At 41.1% G+C, this 13,657-nt stretch overlaps 1 protein-coding gene across 1 annotated transcript in view; it reads right to left on the reverse strand.

Annotated features, from left to right (window-relative positions):
- Nucleotides 1–1,319: 1,319 nt before the first annotated feature.
- Nucleotides 1,320–13,657, reverse strand: part of MOSPD1 (motile sperm domain containing 1) — a 62,080-nt gene continuing 49,742 nt past the window's right edge. Inside the window, exon 6 of the mRNA XM_040323735.1 lies at nt 1,320–1,713. Within this exon, the coding sequence (XP_040179669.1) occupies nt 1,682–1,713 (32 nt within the window). The 3' untranslated portion in view covers nt 1,320–1,681. The remainder of the gene's footprint in view (nt 1,714–13,657) is intronic.

Consider the following 13,657-nt stretch of genomic DNA (forward strand, 5'->3'; position numbering starts at 1 on the left):
TCCCTGAATACAGATCATTTCCCCCTCTGGCTGTTATGGGTCAGCAATGCAGATTCGTTCTGTGTAACTAGGCAGTTGTAGAGCTGATAAACTCACGGTGTAGTCTATTCATCATCTCTAAAGCACATTTGACATGTAAGCAGGAATGATGACTATGGATATTACCATTATGATGGATGAAATGACTGTGACACTTCTACCCATTAATTGCTTGATTGTCTCTGCACCTTTGTCACTACTAAATACAGGGCTGGCCTGAGGCTGGATTCCATACAGTGCAAGCAGATGCTAAAGTTCACAGCTTTGGAATGGACATGGCCATAATGTATTCACAACATGTATTATTTAGATAAAGTACACACCCGTTATTATATACAGGTGAAACTAAAAAAATTTGAATATAGGGCAAAATTTCATTTATTTTTACTAATGCAACTTAAAGTGGAGGTTCACCCTATAAAAAATTTCTAACACTAGATCCAGCCCAGTTCTGCATATAAAATGACACTGCGCACCGGCGCCGAATAGAGCCGACCCGAGCTTCCTTCGGGAAGTCGTGACGCGCTGTGTGCGCCGTCGTTTAGCATGTCAATCAATTGGCATGTCAATAGGAACGCCCACTCCCGCGGGATTCCCTACCCAGAAGCCGCGGTGAATTCTAAGGCTAAACGATCTCTACGAGAAGAAAAAAAAAAAGTCAGTGTCATTTTATATGCAGAACTGGGCTGGATCCAGTGTTAGACATTTTTTATAGGGTGAACCTCCACTTTAAGTTCTTGCATAGGAGCTATGTTACTCCAGCCAGATTGGGCCAAGATTTTTTATTCAGTCTCAGCTGAGTGCTGGAGATGCTCCTTTTCACCTGCCAACGCAGATCATATTTTCTGGGGATGCCCCCAGATTAAGCAGTTTTGGTCTGAGGTGACCTCAATGTATTTCAGACTTACTGTTAATCATTTTAGATATGACTATGAGAGTATGCCTGATGGGTCTGGTAGACGGGGTAGTGTCGCCCAGGGCTCTTAGAACATTGATTAATATATTATTACTTTATGGGAGGAAGGCCATTTTGTTAAATTGAAATAAGCCGGGGGCTCCTGATGTGGTCTTTCTGACAAAGTTCAACTGTTTTTTTTTGTTTGTTTTTTTGCACTTATCAAGCAAATACAACAAAATGCTTTTAGTGGTTTAAAAAAACAGACCAAAGAGCATTGTTAGGGTTTACAGACTTCTAATTTGGCACCCCTGGACAACATACTTGCAACATGTAGAGGCACCTTTTATAAATGTTCAGATTATGATATAAATGAACAGCTAGATTTAAATTTTTGTTAATTTTATTATTATTGAAAAATTAAACACAAACAAAATGTAAAAAATGACCGTCCATTTTACAATAAAATTATTGTACAGGCATACATATAAAATGTGTTTTTTTCAGATTTCTCTCGTAGACTTCATAAAACAAAGATTCTTGGCTGTCTCTTACAAAGTCACTGATAAAATGCTTATGTCATTCAATTACAGTAATACAGAGTTAAAATATATTGTACTTCTGCCATTTTATCTTAAAACCACTGCTATTCCTGCATGTAGGGCGAGCTCTGCCGACATGACAGCTGAATGCGGCCCTCATGATGAAGTGATCAGACACAGTCACAGTTCATGTAAACTAGAACCTTCATGTTCGAAGAACAACCATTGTTATAAGACCTGCAAGACAGAGAAAAATAAAGTGCTTTGAATGACTTTGAATAATAAATGAATTATAAAAAAATGTATGAAATCAAGGACAGTAAATGCCTGTAGGTTAAGATGATCATACAAACTCCTTTAGATTTTCGATCATTATGTATGCAAAGGTTTACCTGTTTTGATATAAATTAAATGAATTGTTTAGGTTCGTCCTCATATTACATAGTTTTGGTAAGTTTAAAGGATATTGTACAGAGATTGCACAATAAGATTGTATAGTATATGGCCCTAACTTCACACTAATGTCAAACATACATGTGTTTAATTTAGTCTGGCTCAAGAGAGGCAGTCTTTCTTTTGACTGGTTGTAACTTTCAATTCATTACCCCTAAAACATGTTAATTATTGACTCTATGCAAATACACCAGCCTCTCCAAACCATGGGTCGTGGCACCCTAAGGTTCCTCCAGTGGATTCTAGGAATTGCTTTAACAGTAGTTACTGATCTCCTATCTTATACTGCCTATCTGATGCCACTCAGCAGAGCCAAGAGTGTGGAACTAGTGCAGCCTTTTCTATCATCTCTCAGATAATTAGACACCAATATAAACGTTAGCTGTCTATAACCATTTCGCTGGTTAACACATTTTAGGCCCGGAGATTACTTAAAGCGGAGGTTCACCCATAGAGAACACATTTTCCCCTTAGCTTCATGCTCGTTTTGTCTAGGGGAATCGGCTAGTTGTTTTAAAATATGACCTGTACTTACCGTTTACGAGATGCATCTTCTCCGCCGCTTCCGGGTATGGGCTGCGGGACTGGGCGTTCCTTCTTGATTGACAGTCTTCCGAGAGGCTTCCGACGGTCGCATCCATCGCGTCACGATTTTACGAAAGAAGCCGAACGTCGGTGCGCAGGCGCAGTATAGAGCCGCACCGACGTTCGGCTTCTTTCGGCTACGAGTGACGCGATGGATGCGACCGTCGGAAGACTGTCAATCAAGAAGGAACGCCCGCTCCCGAAGACCCATACCCGGAAGCCGACGGAGAAGATGCATCTCGAAAACGGTAAGTACGGCTCATATTTTAAAACAAATAGCCGATTCCCCTAGACAAAACGAGCATGAAGCTAAGGGGAAAAGAGAAAAAAAAACGAATTGGGTGAACTCCCGCTTTAAGACCTCCAAAACATATATTTTCTGAAAGCAGAGATCCTGTTAAATAAAATATTGACAGTTGGATGACCTCTTCATTCACATGTAGAAGTGATTGAGTGGCTATACAGCTGTCCGAATCATTCCTACTACATATCTGACAACCAGGAGCTAAAATGTAAACAGACTTCTGGCTGCCATAGCCACTGGTAGTTTGTTTACATGACAAGTGCTACCACCAATATAATAGTTACTATATGTCAGTGAAAAGGTAAAGAGTGCCATTATAACAACTTCCTACCATTGTAACAGCACATTCTTTCCACTGAAATCTCTCCAACTGACCACAAATGTAAGGAACCAGTTTCCCAGTGATGTAATAGTTAGGTCAGCAGCAGCTTCTTTCAGTCAGTCCCTTCACTCTATAACCCTTTCCCTGCCTTATCTCACTAACTTACGAATCAAAGACAGCATCCACTGAGGCCTGAAAATCTCCACCTTGTAAATTTTGCAAATGTGTGCATAGAATACCAGGTGGCACCCTTACAGACTTGGGAAACCGAGGCGTGATGCTGAAAAGACCACAAAGCACTTCAGGTGGAGTGAGCTTTTAAAGGAAAACAGAAACCTTCCCCCTCAGGTCATGCGCCTGAATAATAAGTTGCTGAATTCACCTAGCAATTGTGGATCGAGCGTCTCCCTTCCAGGGGCCATAAAGCAACACAAGCAGAGAATCAGATTGATACATTAAGGATATGTAAAGTAGATAAACTTGCACAACACTAACCACATCATAACTGTGGAAAGCAATATCTCTAGGATGTTTAGGAGCTGGAGAAAATGATGGTAACACAATATCCTGATTTAAATGTGAAGCTGCAGCCACTTTGTGCAGAAAGGTGTTTTGAGGTCTTCTTGTCCTTGTGAAGCACAATAAATGGCTTCTTACAGAAAAAGGCCAAAAGTTCAGAAACTCTCCTGACAGGGGTAATAGCCACGAGAAAGGCACACAACCTGGATAAAAGCTTTCACAAGGGAATGGAGAAAAGAAGACCGCCGCTCCAGGTGAGTGCAATAAGCAATCAATGTCCTCCTCAGAAACTGTGGGTGCTGGCAATGCACAAGGCAAAAATCAGGAGAAAAGGTATATGGACAGCCGCACACCAAAAATAACCTTAGAAGGTAGCCTTTATTTGTGCAAAAGGATAAAAGCACTACAAAACACAACAAGCAGTGGCATATATATAGCTGACGCGTTTCACACAGAGGTCTAGTACTTAGTCATAGCTAATATGACTAAGCACTAGACCTCTGTGCGAAACACGTCAGCTATATATATCTCACTGCTTGCTGTGTTTTGTAGTGCTTTTATCCTTTTGCACAAATAAAGGCTACCTTCTAAGGTTATTTTTGGTGTGCAGCTGTCCATATACCTTTTCTCCTGATTTTCAGTATCCCATCCCACAGAGTACTTTCTAAGGTGAAGCTTCCTCCCTTTGCTCCAAGCAAAGTATGCTTTCCAGGTGCAGTGGTAAACCTTGTGGGAAAAGAATTTTCCTGGCAGTGGGGGAGACCAGAAAGTCAATCCGAAAGCATCCTGTTCCATAAACCAGGATGGAACATGGTCCCTAGAGAAAGAAAGTCTTGACGATCCAGTAGGGCCCACAGCCTGTGTCCAAGTACCATGCCCTCATGGACCAATTTTGTGAGAATCACTGAGATGCATTCCAGGGAGAAACACATATATCGGGTTGAATTGATGTAATGGATGCCCACACAAGCACAGTCTGACCCAGCTGGCAACACTTGCAAATCAACAATGCAGGACAATGGCAACCTCTGTGTTTACCACAGGCACCCTAACCAATCACACACCTCCACTCCCCATTTTCAGTGGGAAAACCCTGACAACCACGCTTTCCCAGAGCCTGAAAGCAGGAACACAACAGCGGGCAAATTATTTACAGTGTGATCGTTTCAGAGTGGCTCAGCCTTCCCTTTCCAGATCAGGCATGATCAGAGTCTTCAGGGACTGGGCTCCTCCGCAGCAGACCAAGGCCCTGTACTTGTACAGTACAATACCAGCAAACTCATGCATTGCAACTCCCTGCCAAGGGAGTTGCAAATTGAATAACAGATGGGGAAGCTTTCTTACCAGAGAGAGGCATGCCCATCATCTAAGGACACAAGCAATGCTGGGAGTGAGAGGAGTCATGCAGGGCTGAATTAAGCTTTGCTAATCGCCAGCGTCCAATCACCTGTCAATCTGTGACCTGTGATTGTATGATTAGGAATTTTTTTTTTCATTTCTCAGCATGCATTGGTTCTCATCCAGACATACATCTTCAGCTTCTGCATTAAAAAGTGAAACACAATAGTGTAACTTTTTGGATTGTAAAATACAAACCCATCTCTTCTCTATCCACTCCCGGCAGAACCCGCTTTCCATAAGTTCAAATGGTTATTAGGAGACCCTGCTGCATGCATCAAACTGCAGATGTGAAAGGACCACAGGGAATAATAGCATTTACCATTTTCTTTTAAGTGCATTTGCTGAGTGTAATACCTTTTTTATAGCCATCTAAACTACTCTATTACATTTCACTTATTGATTCTGGGCTGCAGAATTAGGTTGCTGGGTTTTTATATAAAGTTACACTTGTTCCTAAATAAATGCCAAAAGAAGACAAAAAACTTGCTGACAGAAATACTGTGAAGTGCAGCATTGCCTTATTTGATACATAAGGAGGTGAAGGGGGGGGGGGGGGGTACTGTTTATCTCTTAGCATTCTTCTGAGTTATAGTGCATTGTACTACCCATTTTCAGCCTTCAGGTGTCAGTCCTACTATTGTATTTTTGGGTCGAGGGCCCCCTGCTGCTTAGAAAAGGCACTGCACTACAAATTAATTTATTGACCCCTGATTCGCAATATTCAAAAGTTAATTGTGGCTTTGCGCAATCTTTACTGAAATTTAGATTGCTTGCTTAACAAGAAACTTGCTAGGGTACAGTTTCAGTGTGCTATGCTTAGGATTTTACTTACCTGAACTGCAACTCCATTGAGACCTTCACTGTATAACTTGCCTGGCAACTCAATCTTACTTCAAAAAATCTTCCCAGTTCTGCATTGCAAAGGCACTGCACATGGGTGGCATGTAGTCATCAGAGATTTAAAGAAGTGTTAGCAGGTTTAGGGGCGGTGGACAAGCATTCCAATGAAGTCAACGTAGTTCAGGCCATCCAAGCAGGGGATGTAGTGCTGGTTTGGGAAGAATTTTAAGCTAAGCTGTGTGGTGTGAGACAAGCTTGACAGCGAAGATAAAGTGAGCACTACCCTTTGCAAAATTGTGGTACAAACAGTGGTTTTCATCATGGGATGTTCCCTCATATACCCTGATCTATAACCATTACATATATGATGCAGTCTGCCACTAGCATTAACACAGCAGTTTCTGTTTAAATAAGTTCCCCCATAGTACAGTTTTATTGTCTGATGATCCTGCCTGTGGACTTGTTATAGCAGTTACAACAGGTCTGAGGCACATACATAAAGGCTAACCCTGTTGTAAGCACCCCCAGCAGTAATGTGGTCTGTCTCAGGCCCTTTCCACTTCTGCTGGGCAGCTTGACCTGTTACAGGAAGTAGAAAATCAATGAATCTACTGGCAGGATGAAAATGGGGGGTCCTAAAAAAAAAAAAAAACTCTGTTTTAAAGCTATTAACTACTAATTCTATATGCCATTTTTTATTTTGCTCAGTTACTCTTTAACTTCCCCTACACATCAACCATTAAGGTACAATGTGCCACTTTATCTTCTGCTGGTTTAAAAACCTCAAGTTTTATTTAAGTTTTATTTAATTTTTTGGGGGGTAATGGTAGGAGTAAACTTACAAAGACTATCCTCTTTCTCAGTGGCGGCTGGTGCTCAAATTTTTTGGGGGGGCGCAAACGAAAAAAAAAAAAAAACAATTGCAGCCTCACTGGGCCCATCAATTATCACCACTGTGCCATCAAACGCAGCCACTGTGCCATGCCATCAAAACGCAACCACTGTGCCATGCCATCAAACACAGCCACTATGCCATCAATTGTCACCACTATGCCATGCCATCAATTGTCACCACTTTGCCATGCCATCAATTGTCACCACTTTGCCATCAATTGTCACCACTGTGCCATGCCATCAATTGTTACCACTGTGCCATCAATTGTCACCACTGTGCCATGCAATCAATTGTTACCACTGTGCCATCAATTGTCATCACTGTGCCACCAATTGTCACCACTGTGCCCATCAATTGTCACCACTGTGCCCATCAATTGTCACTGTCCAGACATCCATCCACCTCGGAGCTTTATATTATAACCTGCTGGGACTTGTAGTTCTCCATCATCTCCTGGGGCTCAGGTGCATGCAATCCACCATTTGTTTTTCTCACTGCTGGGACTTGTAGTCCCATAGATGGTGGATTGCATGCACCTGAGCCCCAGGAGATGATGGAGAACTACAAGTCCCAGCAGTCTAAATACAATAACAGGATCCAAGGTGGATGGGTGGGGATCAGGCAGTGCACCGCTGTCCGCTGATGACCTAATGGGGCGATCAATCAAATCAAATCCATTTTGAACTGAATTCTGTGGCTTGGCTGGCTTACCTTAGCAGCGCCAGCTTCACTCCGCTCGGGCAGTGTGAACTTCAGAGAAAGTGCCGCGTGACGTCATTTCCGATTTTCGTCTGTAAGACGAATGGCCGGAAGTCACAGTAGTAATGCTCCCGGCGCTCATAGAGAGGCACGGGAAGCATATCAGCGCTTTTCAATGCGCCCATAGGCAAGATAAAAGCCTGCAAATGAAGCGCCATGTCTAGATTGTAGACCTATGGGCGGGCCGCCACTGCTCTTTCTTATACAAAATGTTTTGATTCTTCTCCTTCCCCACTACTTGGAAGGATATCCCATCACTTCCTTCCGTGTAACGCCATCTTCAGCACAAGAAGAGAAGAAATCGCTCCAGTGGGGATATACACAACAAAAATTTTTTGACCTTTCCCACTACACCTACAGCAAAGCAAAAATGGTTTGGAAACAAACTGGATTTTGGTTTTAACTTAATTATCCTCCCTAGCTTTTCCGTTAACATATTACAAAGCTAATATTGCAAAAAGGATAACTTTAACCACTTCAGCTCCAGAAGGTTTTATCCACTTCCTGACCAGGCCATTTTTTGCGATACGGCACTGCGTTTTTTGGGTAAATAAAATCCCTAATTGGTGTATATTGATTGGTTTGTGCAAAAGGTATAGTGTCTACAAACTGTGGGATATATTTAAGGACTTTTCTATTGTTTTTACTAGTAATGGCAGTGATCAGTGATTTTTAGCGGGATTGCGGTGGACAAATTTGGACACTAACTTTTTATTTTTTGTGCTATAAACAAAAAAAAGACTGACAATTTTGAATAAATAACAATATGTTTTACTTTCTGCTCTAAAACATTCCCAAAATCTTATTTCTTCGTCAATTTAGGCCAATGTGTATTCTGCTACATATTTCTGGTAAAAAAAATCCCCAATAAGCATATATTGATTGGTTTGCGCAAAAAGGTATAGTGTGTACATACTATGGGATATATTTAGGTACTTTTTTTATTGTTTTTAATAGTAATGGCAGTGATCAGTGATTTTTAGTGGGACTGTGACATTGCGGTGGACAAATTGGACACTAAGTGCTACTTTTTGGGGACCAGTGACACCAATACAGTGATCAGTGCAAACAGAATGCACTGTCACAGTATAAATGACATTGGCAGGGAAGGGGTTAACACCAGGGGCTATCAAAGGGTTAAGTGTGTCCCTGGGAGGTGCTTACTGAGTGGGGAACAGATACACTGGAGCTAAAGCTTAGCTGAAACACAAGATCTCTCTATTGCTCCCTAAGAGATCCATGTGTTGCCTTGTTTACATAGGCAGACCGGTGCTCCGTCTCTCCATCGCAGCCGCCGGATCCGCTGTGTCCAATCATAGCGGGAGCAGCGTACGCACGCCCCCTATACCGCATGCACAAAATCACGTACAGGTATGTGATTTTGCTGCAGTATATATGCGGTGGGCAGCCCGGAAGCGTTTAAAGTTAAGTTAATTAAGTTCACCTTTAAATCAAAAATAATAAAAGCATATCATTTTGCAAGTAAAAAAAAAAAATGTGCATTACTATTTTTCACTCGGGAGCCTGCAAAGTATTGCACCCACAATCAATGAATCACGTGTGCAATGTCAGGCTCCTGCACACTCTCTCTCTCCAACTTTATGTCCACCTCTTTCAAGACATAATGCTAAACAGCTTACATTGAATAGGGGAAGCACTTACGGCCTCATCATGGAAGTTGATGTTTTCCCTGGTTAAGACCCATACAGCTATGAAATGCTAGTGGTCACACATGTTTTTATTTTTTTTATTAGATTTCCTAATCATTTTTTTCCTCCAAAATGTCAAAGACGTTATGTAGCCAATTTAGATGCAAATACAGCTATGATTTGTGGGATGTTAAACAGTTATCTAACATAGAGCTAATGAATGGTGCAACTTGTCAGACTATTACAGACACTATTACCACAAAATTAAGGATTGTTAAACTAACTTTATAAGCAAGCCCAAACAGGTCTGCAAACCTTTTAATACAACAATTTAGTGCAGCCACTGCCAGACCTGTATCCTTGCATGGTAGGCTACACATAGATAATATCGGTGACGATGCCAAGTTCTGCTTTTCACTTTACACCTGAATGCCCCAAGTCCTGACCACCGTCTGTGTTTGTACTGAATGTGTTTGATTGGAAGATTATCTACCTGACTACATGGAACAGAATGTGTGGATTTTTAATAACAGAGACAAACCAAGTCAATAGCAGGTCTACCCACAACATCCTGACAGTAACAGAAGAGGGCCTGCTGGGACATGTGCTACTTTTACAATATAGTCTACTGACGCCATATCTTTGCTTTGGCTTGGTCTGTGTTAAATATGTACAAAGTAAAAAGGCTTCACAAAGCTTATTTCAACAGAAAAATGTATAATAGATTTCAGTGCAACAATGTGAGCTTTCAAAGTGAAAGTCCAACCAACACTTTTTTCCACTGAGGATGCTTAAGAACCTCCTTCAGGTTTTAATTGGTGTCTGTGTCCTTATTGTTGATATTTCCACTTTCTTCCTAACCCTTGATTACACAGAGAGACAGAATATCCCCAGAAAGAGCCGGTTCACACAGGGGCGACACGACTCTTTGTGAGGCTACCTGAAAATGACCTGAGCTTGCACCACAGTGCGACATGAGGCAACTTACAATCAGGGCCGTCTTTAATATGGTTTGGGCCCTGGGCAAACATTTTTTTTGGGCCCCCCTCCAGCTTATTTTGGGCCTGGCTGGTTCACATGTATGTTTGGGCGGTCCTCATTTGTGCAGGCACAGCAGCCCATTGATTTGAATGGGCTGCCATGCCTTTGTTTCCTGCAGAAAAAAGGTGCATTCAGCATTTTAAATACAGTTGCCTTGAAATCCATTCTGCTTTTGCACCATGCTACTTACCTGCAGTTCTTGCACACACAAACGCACTGTGTTTTTAAAAGCGTGACCTAAACGTCTAAAAATGCAGCAAGTTTGACAGTGCGGGAACTGCAGATAAGTCACAGCAGACAGCAGAATGGACAGACAGTGCTGTATTTCAGTGCTTGATGGGCATAGGCGTGCCTATTACATGAGGCATGCGCTTTTCTTTGCAGGAAATGCAGGCATGGCGGCCCATTCAAATGAATGGGCTGCTATGCCTGCGCAAATGTGGGCCGCCAAAACACATACATGTGAACCAGCCAGGCCCAAAATAAGCCCATCAAGCAGTTAAATACAGACAGTAATGCCATGTGCTCTGAGGCCTTACTCAGCCTGGACTGCAGGTCTGGTCTGTGATTTAAAGAGTTCCTCTATTTTACACATGGCATGGCATGGGGTCCCATGGTGCTAAAGCAGAATGGACAGACGGTGCTGTGACCCCATGCCATGCCATGTGTAAAATAGAGGAACTTTTTAAAACACTGACCAGACCTGCAGTGAATCATCAAATATTATAAAGACTTTGGGCACACTCTACAGAAAACTTCTATTTAGAATATAGATTAGCAAACAGTGACATACCTTGAGGAGCAGGACATGAAGAAGTCAGCCTCAGGAAGAGCAAACTGGGGATGTTATAAAATCACATTCTAATTCACTTTTATATACAAGCAGCACCCAGTGGCAGGAAGGGAGAAGTGCACGTCTAAAGGGAAGCCAGGGGTGCTGTACATTTTAAAACACTGGGAAGGTAAGCAGTACTGTCACTGGCTGCGTGCCGCTGATGATTTTCAGCCTGATTTGTGGGCAGCACAGGGGCTTAACGGGCGGCAGGGCCGCCATCATGAATTATGGGGCCACTTACACATCTTCAGGCATGGGCCCCCTGGAGCAGAGAACCGGGATGGGGGGGGGTGCTGCCGCCTGAAATTGAGAAGCAGGGGGGGGGGGCTGCCGCCAATTTAGAAGCGGGGGCCCTTTACAAAAAAAGAAAAAAGAAGTAAACAAAAATATATATAAAAAAAGGGGTGTAGCCATCCTCTGGGCCCTTTAATAAAAAGAAAAAAAGAAATAAAAAATATATATAAAAAATATATTTTAAAAGGGGGTTGCAATCTGGGGCCATGGGGACCTCTGGGCCCTTTAATAATTTTTTTTAATAAAAATAAATTACAAAAAAAGGGGGTTGCCATCTGGGACCTCTGGGCCCTTTAATAAAAAATAATAAAAAAAATATATAAAAAAGAAACATTTATAAAAATAAATAAAAAAAGGGGGGGTTGCCATCCAGGGCCCTGGGGACCTCTGGGCCCTTCAATAAAAAAATATATATAAACAAAAATAAAAAAATAAACATTTATAAAAAAAATAAAGGGTGTTTGCCACATGGGGCCCTGGGGACCTCTGAGCCCTTTAATAATAAAAAAAATATATATATACATATATATATATATATATATATATGTATATATAAAAGAAATAAAAAGAAATACAAATTTAAAAAAAATGTTTTTTATAAAAAAAAAGGGGGGTTGCCATCCGGGGGCCCTGGGGACCACTAGGTCCTTTAATAATAATAACATTTATATTATATTATATTATATAATATATAATATATATATATATATATATATATATATATATATATATATATATATATATATATATATATATATATATATATATATATATAAAAAAGAAATATATAAAAAAATATTTTTTTTATAAAAAAAGGGGGGTTGTCATCCAGGGCCCTGGGGAACTACGGGCCCCTGGGGACCCCCAGACCTCTAAAAAAAAATGGCCCTTTAATTAAAAATAAAATAAAAATATATTAAAAAAATATATTTTTTTTTATTTAAAAATAAATTAAAAAAGGGGCGTTGCCATCTGGGGCCCTGGGGGCCTCCGGGCCCCTGGGCACCCCTAAAAATTGTCCCTTTAATAAAAAATAAAAATATATTAAAATATATATTAAAAATATATAAAAAATATATAAAAAATATTTTTTTTTATTTAAAAATAAATAAAAAATTGGGGGGTTGCCATCGGGGGCCCTGGGGGGCTCCGGGCCCCTAGGGGCCTCCGGACCCCTAAAAAAAAAAAAAAAAAAAAAAATTTTTTTTTTTTTTTTTTTTTTTAAAGGGGGTTGCTTTGGGCCCCCAACAGTGACAGGGCCCAGGGCACCTGCCCCATTTGCCCTGCGGTAAAGACGGCCCTGCTTACAATGCATCTTCAAGTCGCCTCCAGGACAGGAGGCTTTCCAATGGCCAATCAAACAAAAATCATCTCTGTGGGGGGAGGGGTTTGCCTGAGAAATGTATGTCCTCTTCCTGTATTGTTGCTTCTGTTAAGACAGTGATTTGACTTCTGAGGCGACTTCCATTGAAATCAATGGGTACAAGTTGCCTAGAAGTCGGATTGAAGTAGTACAGGAACCTTTTCTGAATTTGGAGTGACTCAGTAGTGTACATTAACACAGCTCCATTCACTTCAATTGCTTTTCTCAACAGCGTGACTTGGGGCGGACTTCAAGTCGGATCCCAAGTCGCCCCTTGAGTGAATGAGCTCTAAGGATGCATACAGCAATAAAAAAATTGATATTTGTAAATACAAAATGTATGTATTGGAGTTCATTGAGGGACAGGGAATTTGGACAATTGAGTTACACTGTCACATACAGGAGGATTTGGACACAAAATCTAGGCAAACAAAAAAAAATTACCAGTTGGTATAACCCTTCCCACTTCCAACATGTCTCAATTCTGTAGAAAAGCAAAACTAGAAGCAAGATCATTGACACCTGTGTCCCTCAATACACTCCAAGAAATAGATTTTAGAGTAAATACAAAAACAAAATGATTTCTCATTTACCAAGAGACACAGGGTTCAGAAACAACTGGGGTGTCCAAAAGAGGGGTTGGCAACAGTAATACAAAATAGACTTAAATAACAAAAAAATCTAAGCTTGGGGCTGTCTGGAGCTTAAAGAACAGACGATCATCGCGGTCAATATAGGTTGTAATGCAGGGCCAGTCATAGAAAACAACGTTTTGGAAAGAATCTTCAAACAGACACATCTACAGGAATTTTTAGCACTTTGTAGGATGGGGTAATGAAATATCCACAGCAAGCTAAATTTTGGGTTCCCACAAACTGGCTTTGCTGGATGCAGGAGGGGTCCAGAAGTGACTAGATTACT

Source organism: Rana temporaria, chromosome 9, assembly GCF_905171775.1.
Source record: "Rana temporaria chromosome 9, aRanTem1.1, whole genome shotgun sequence".
In the NCBI taxonomy this organism is placed as follows: domain Eukaryota; kingdom Metazoa; phylum Chordata; class Amphibia; order Anura; family Ranidae; genus Rana; species Rana temporaria.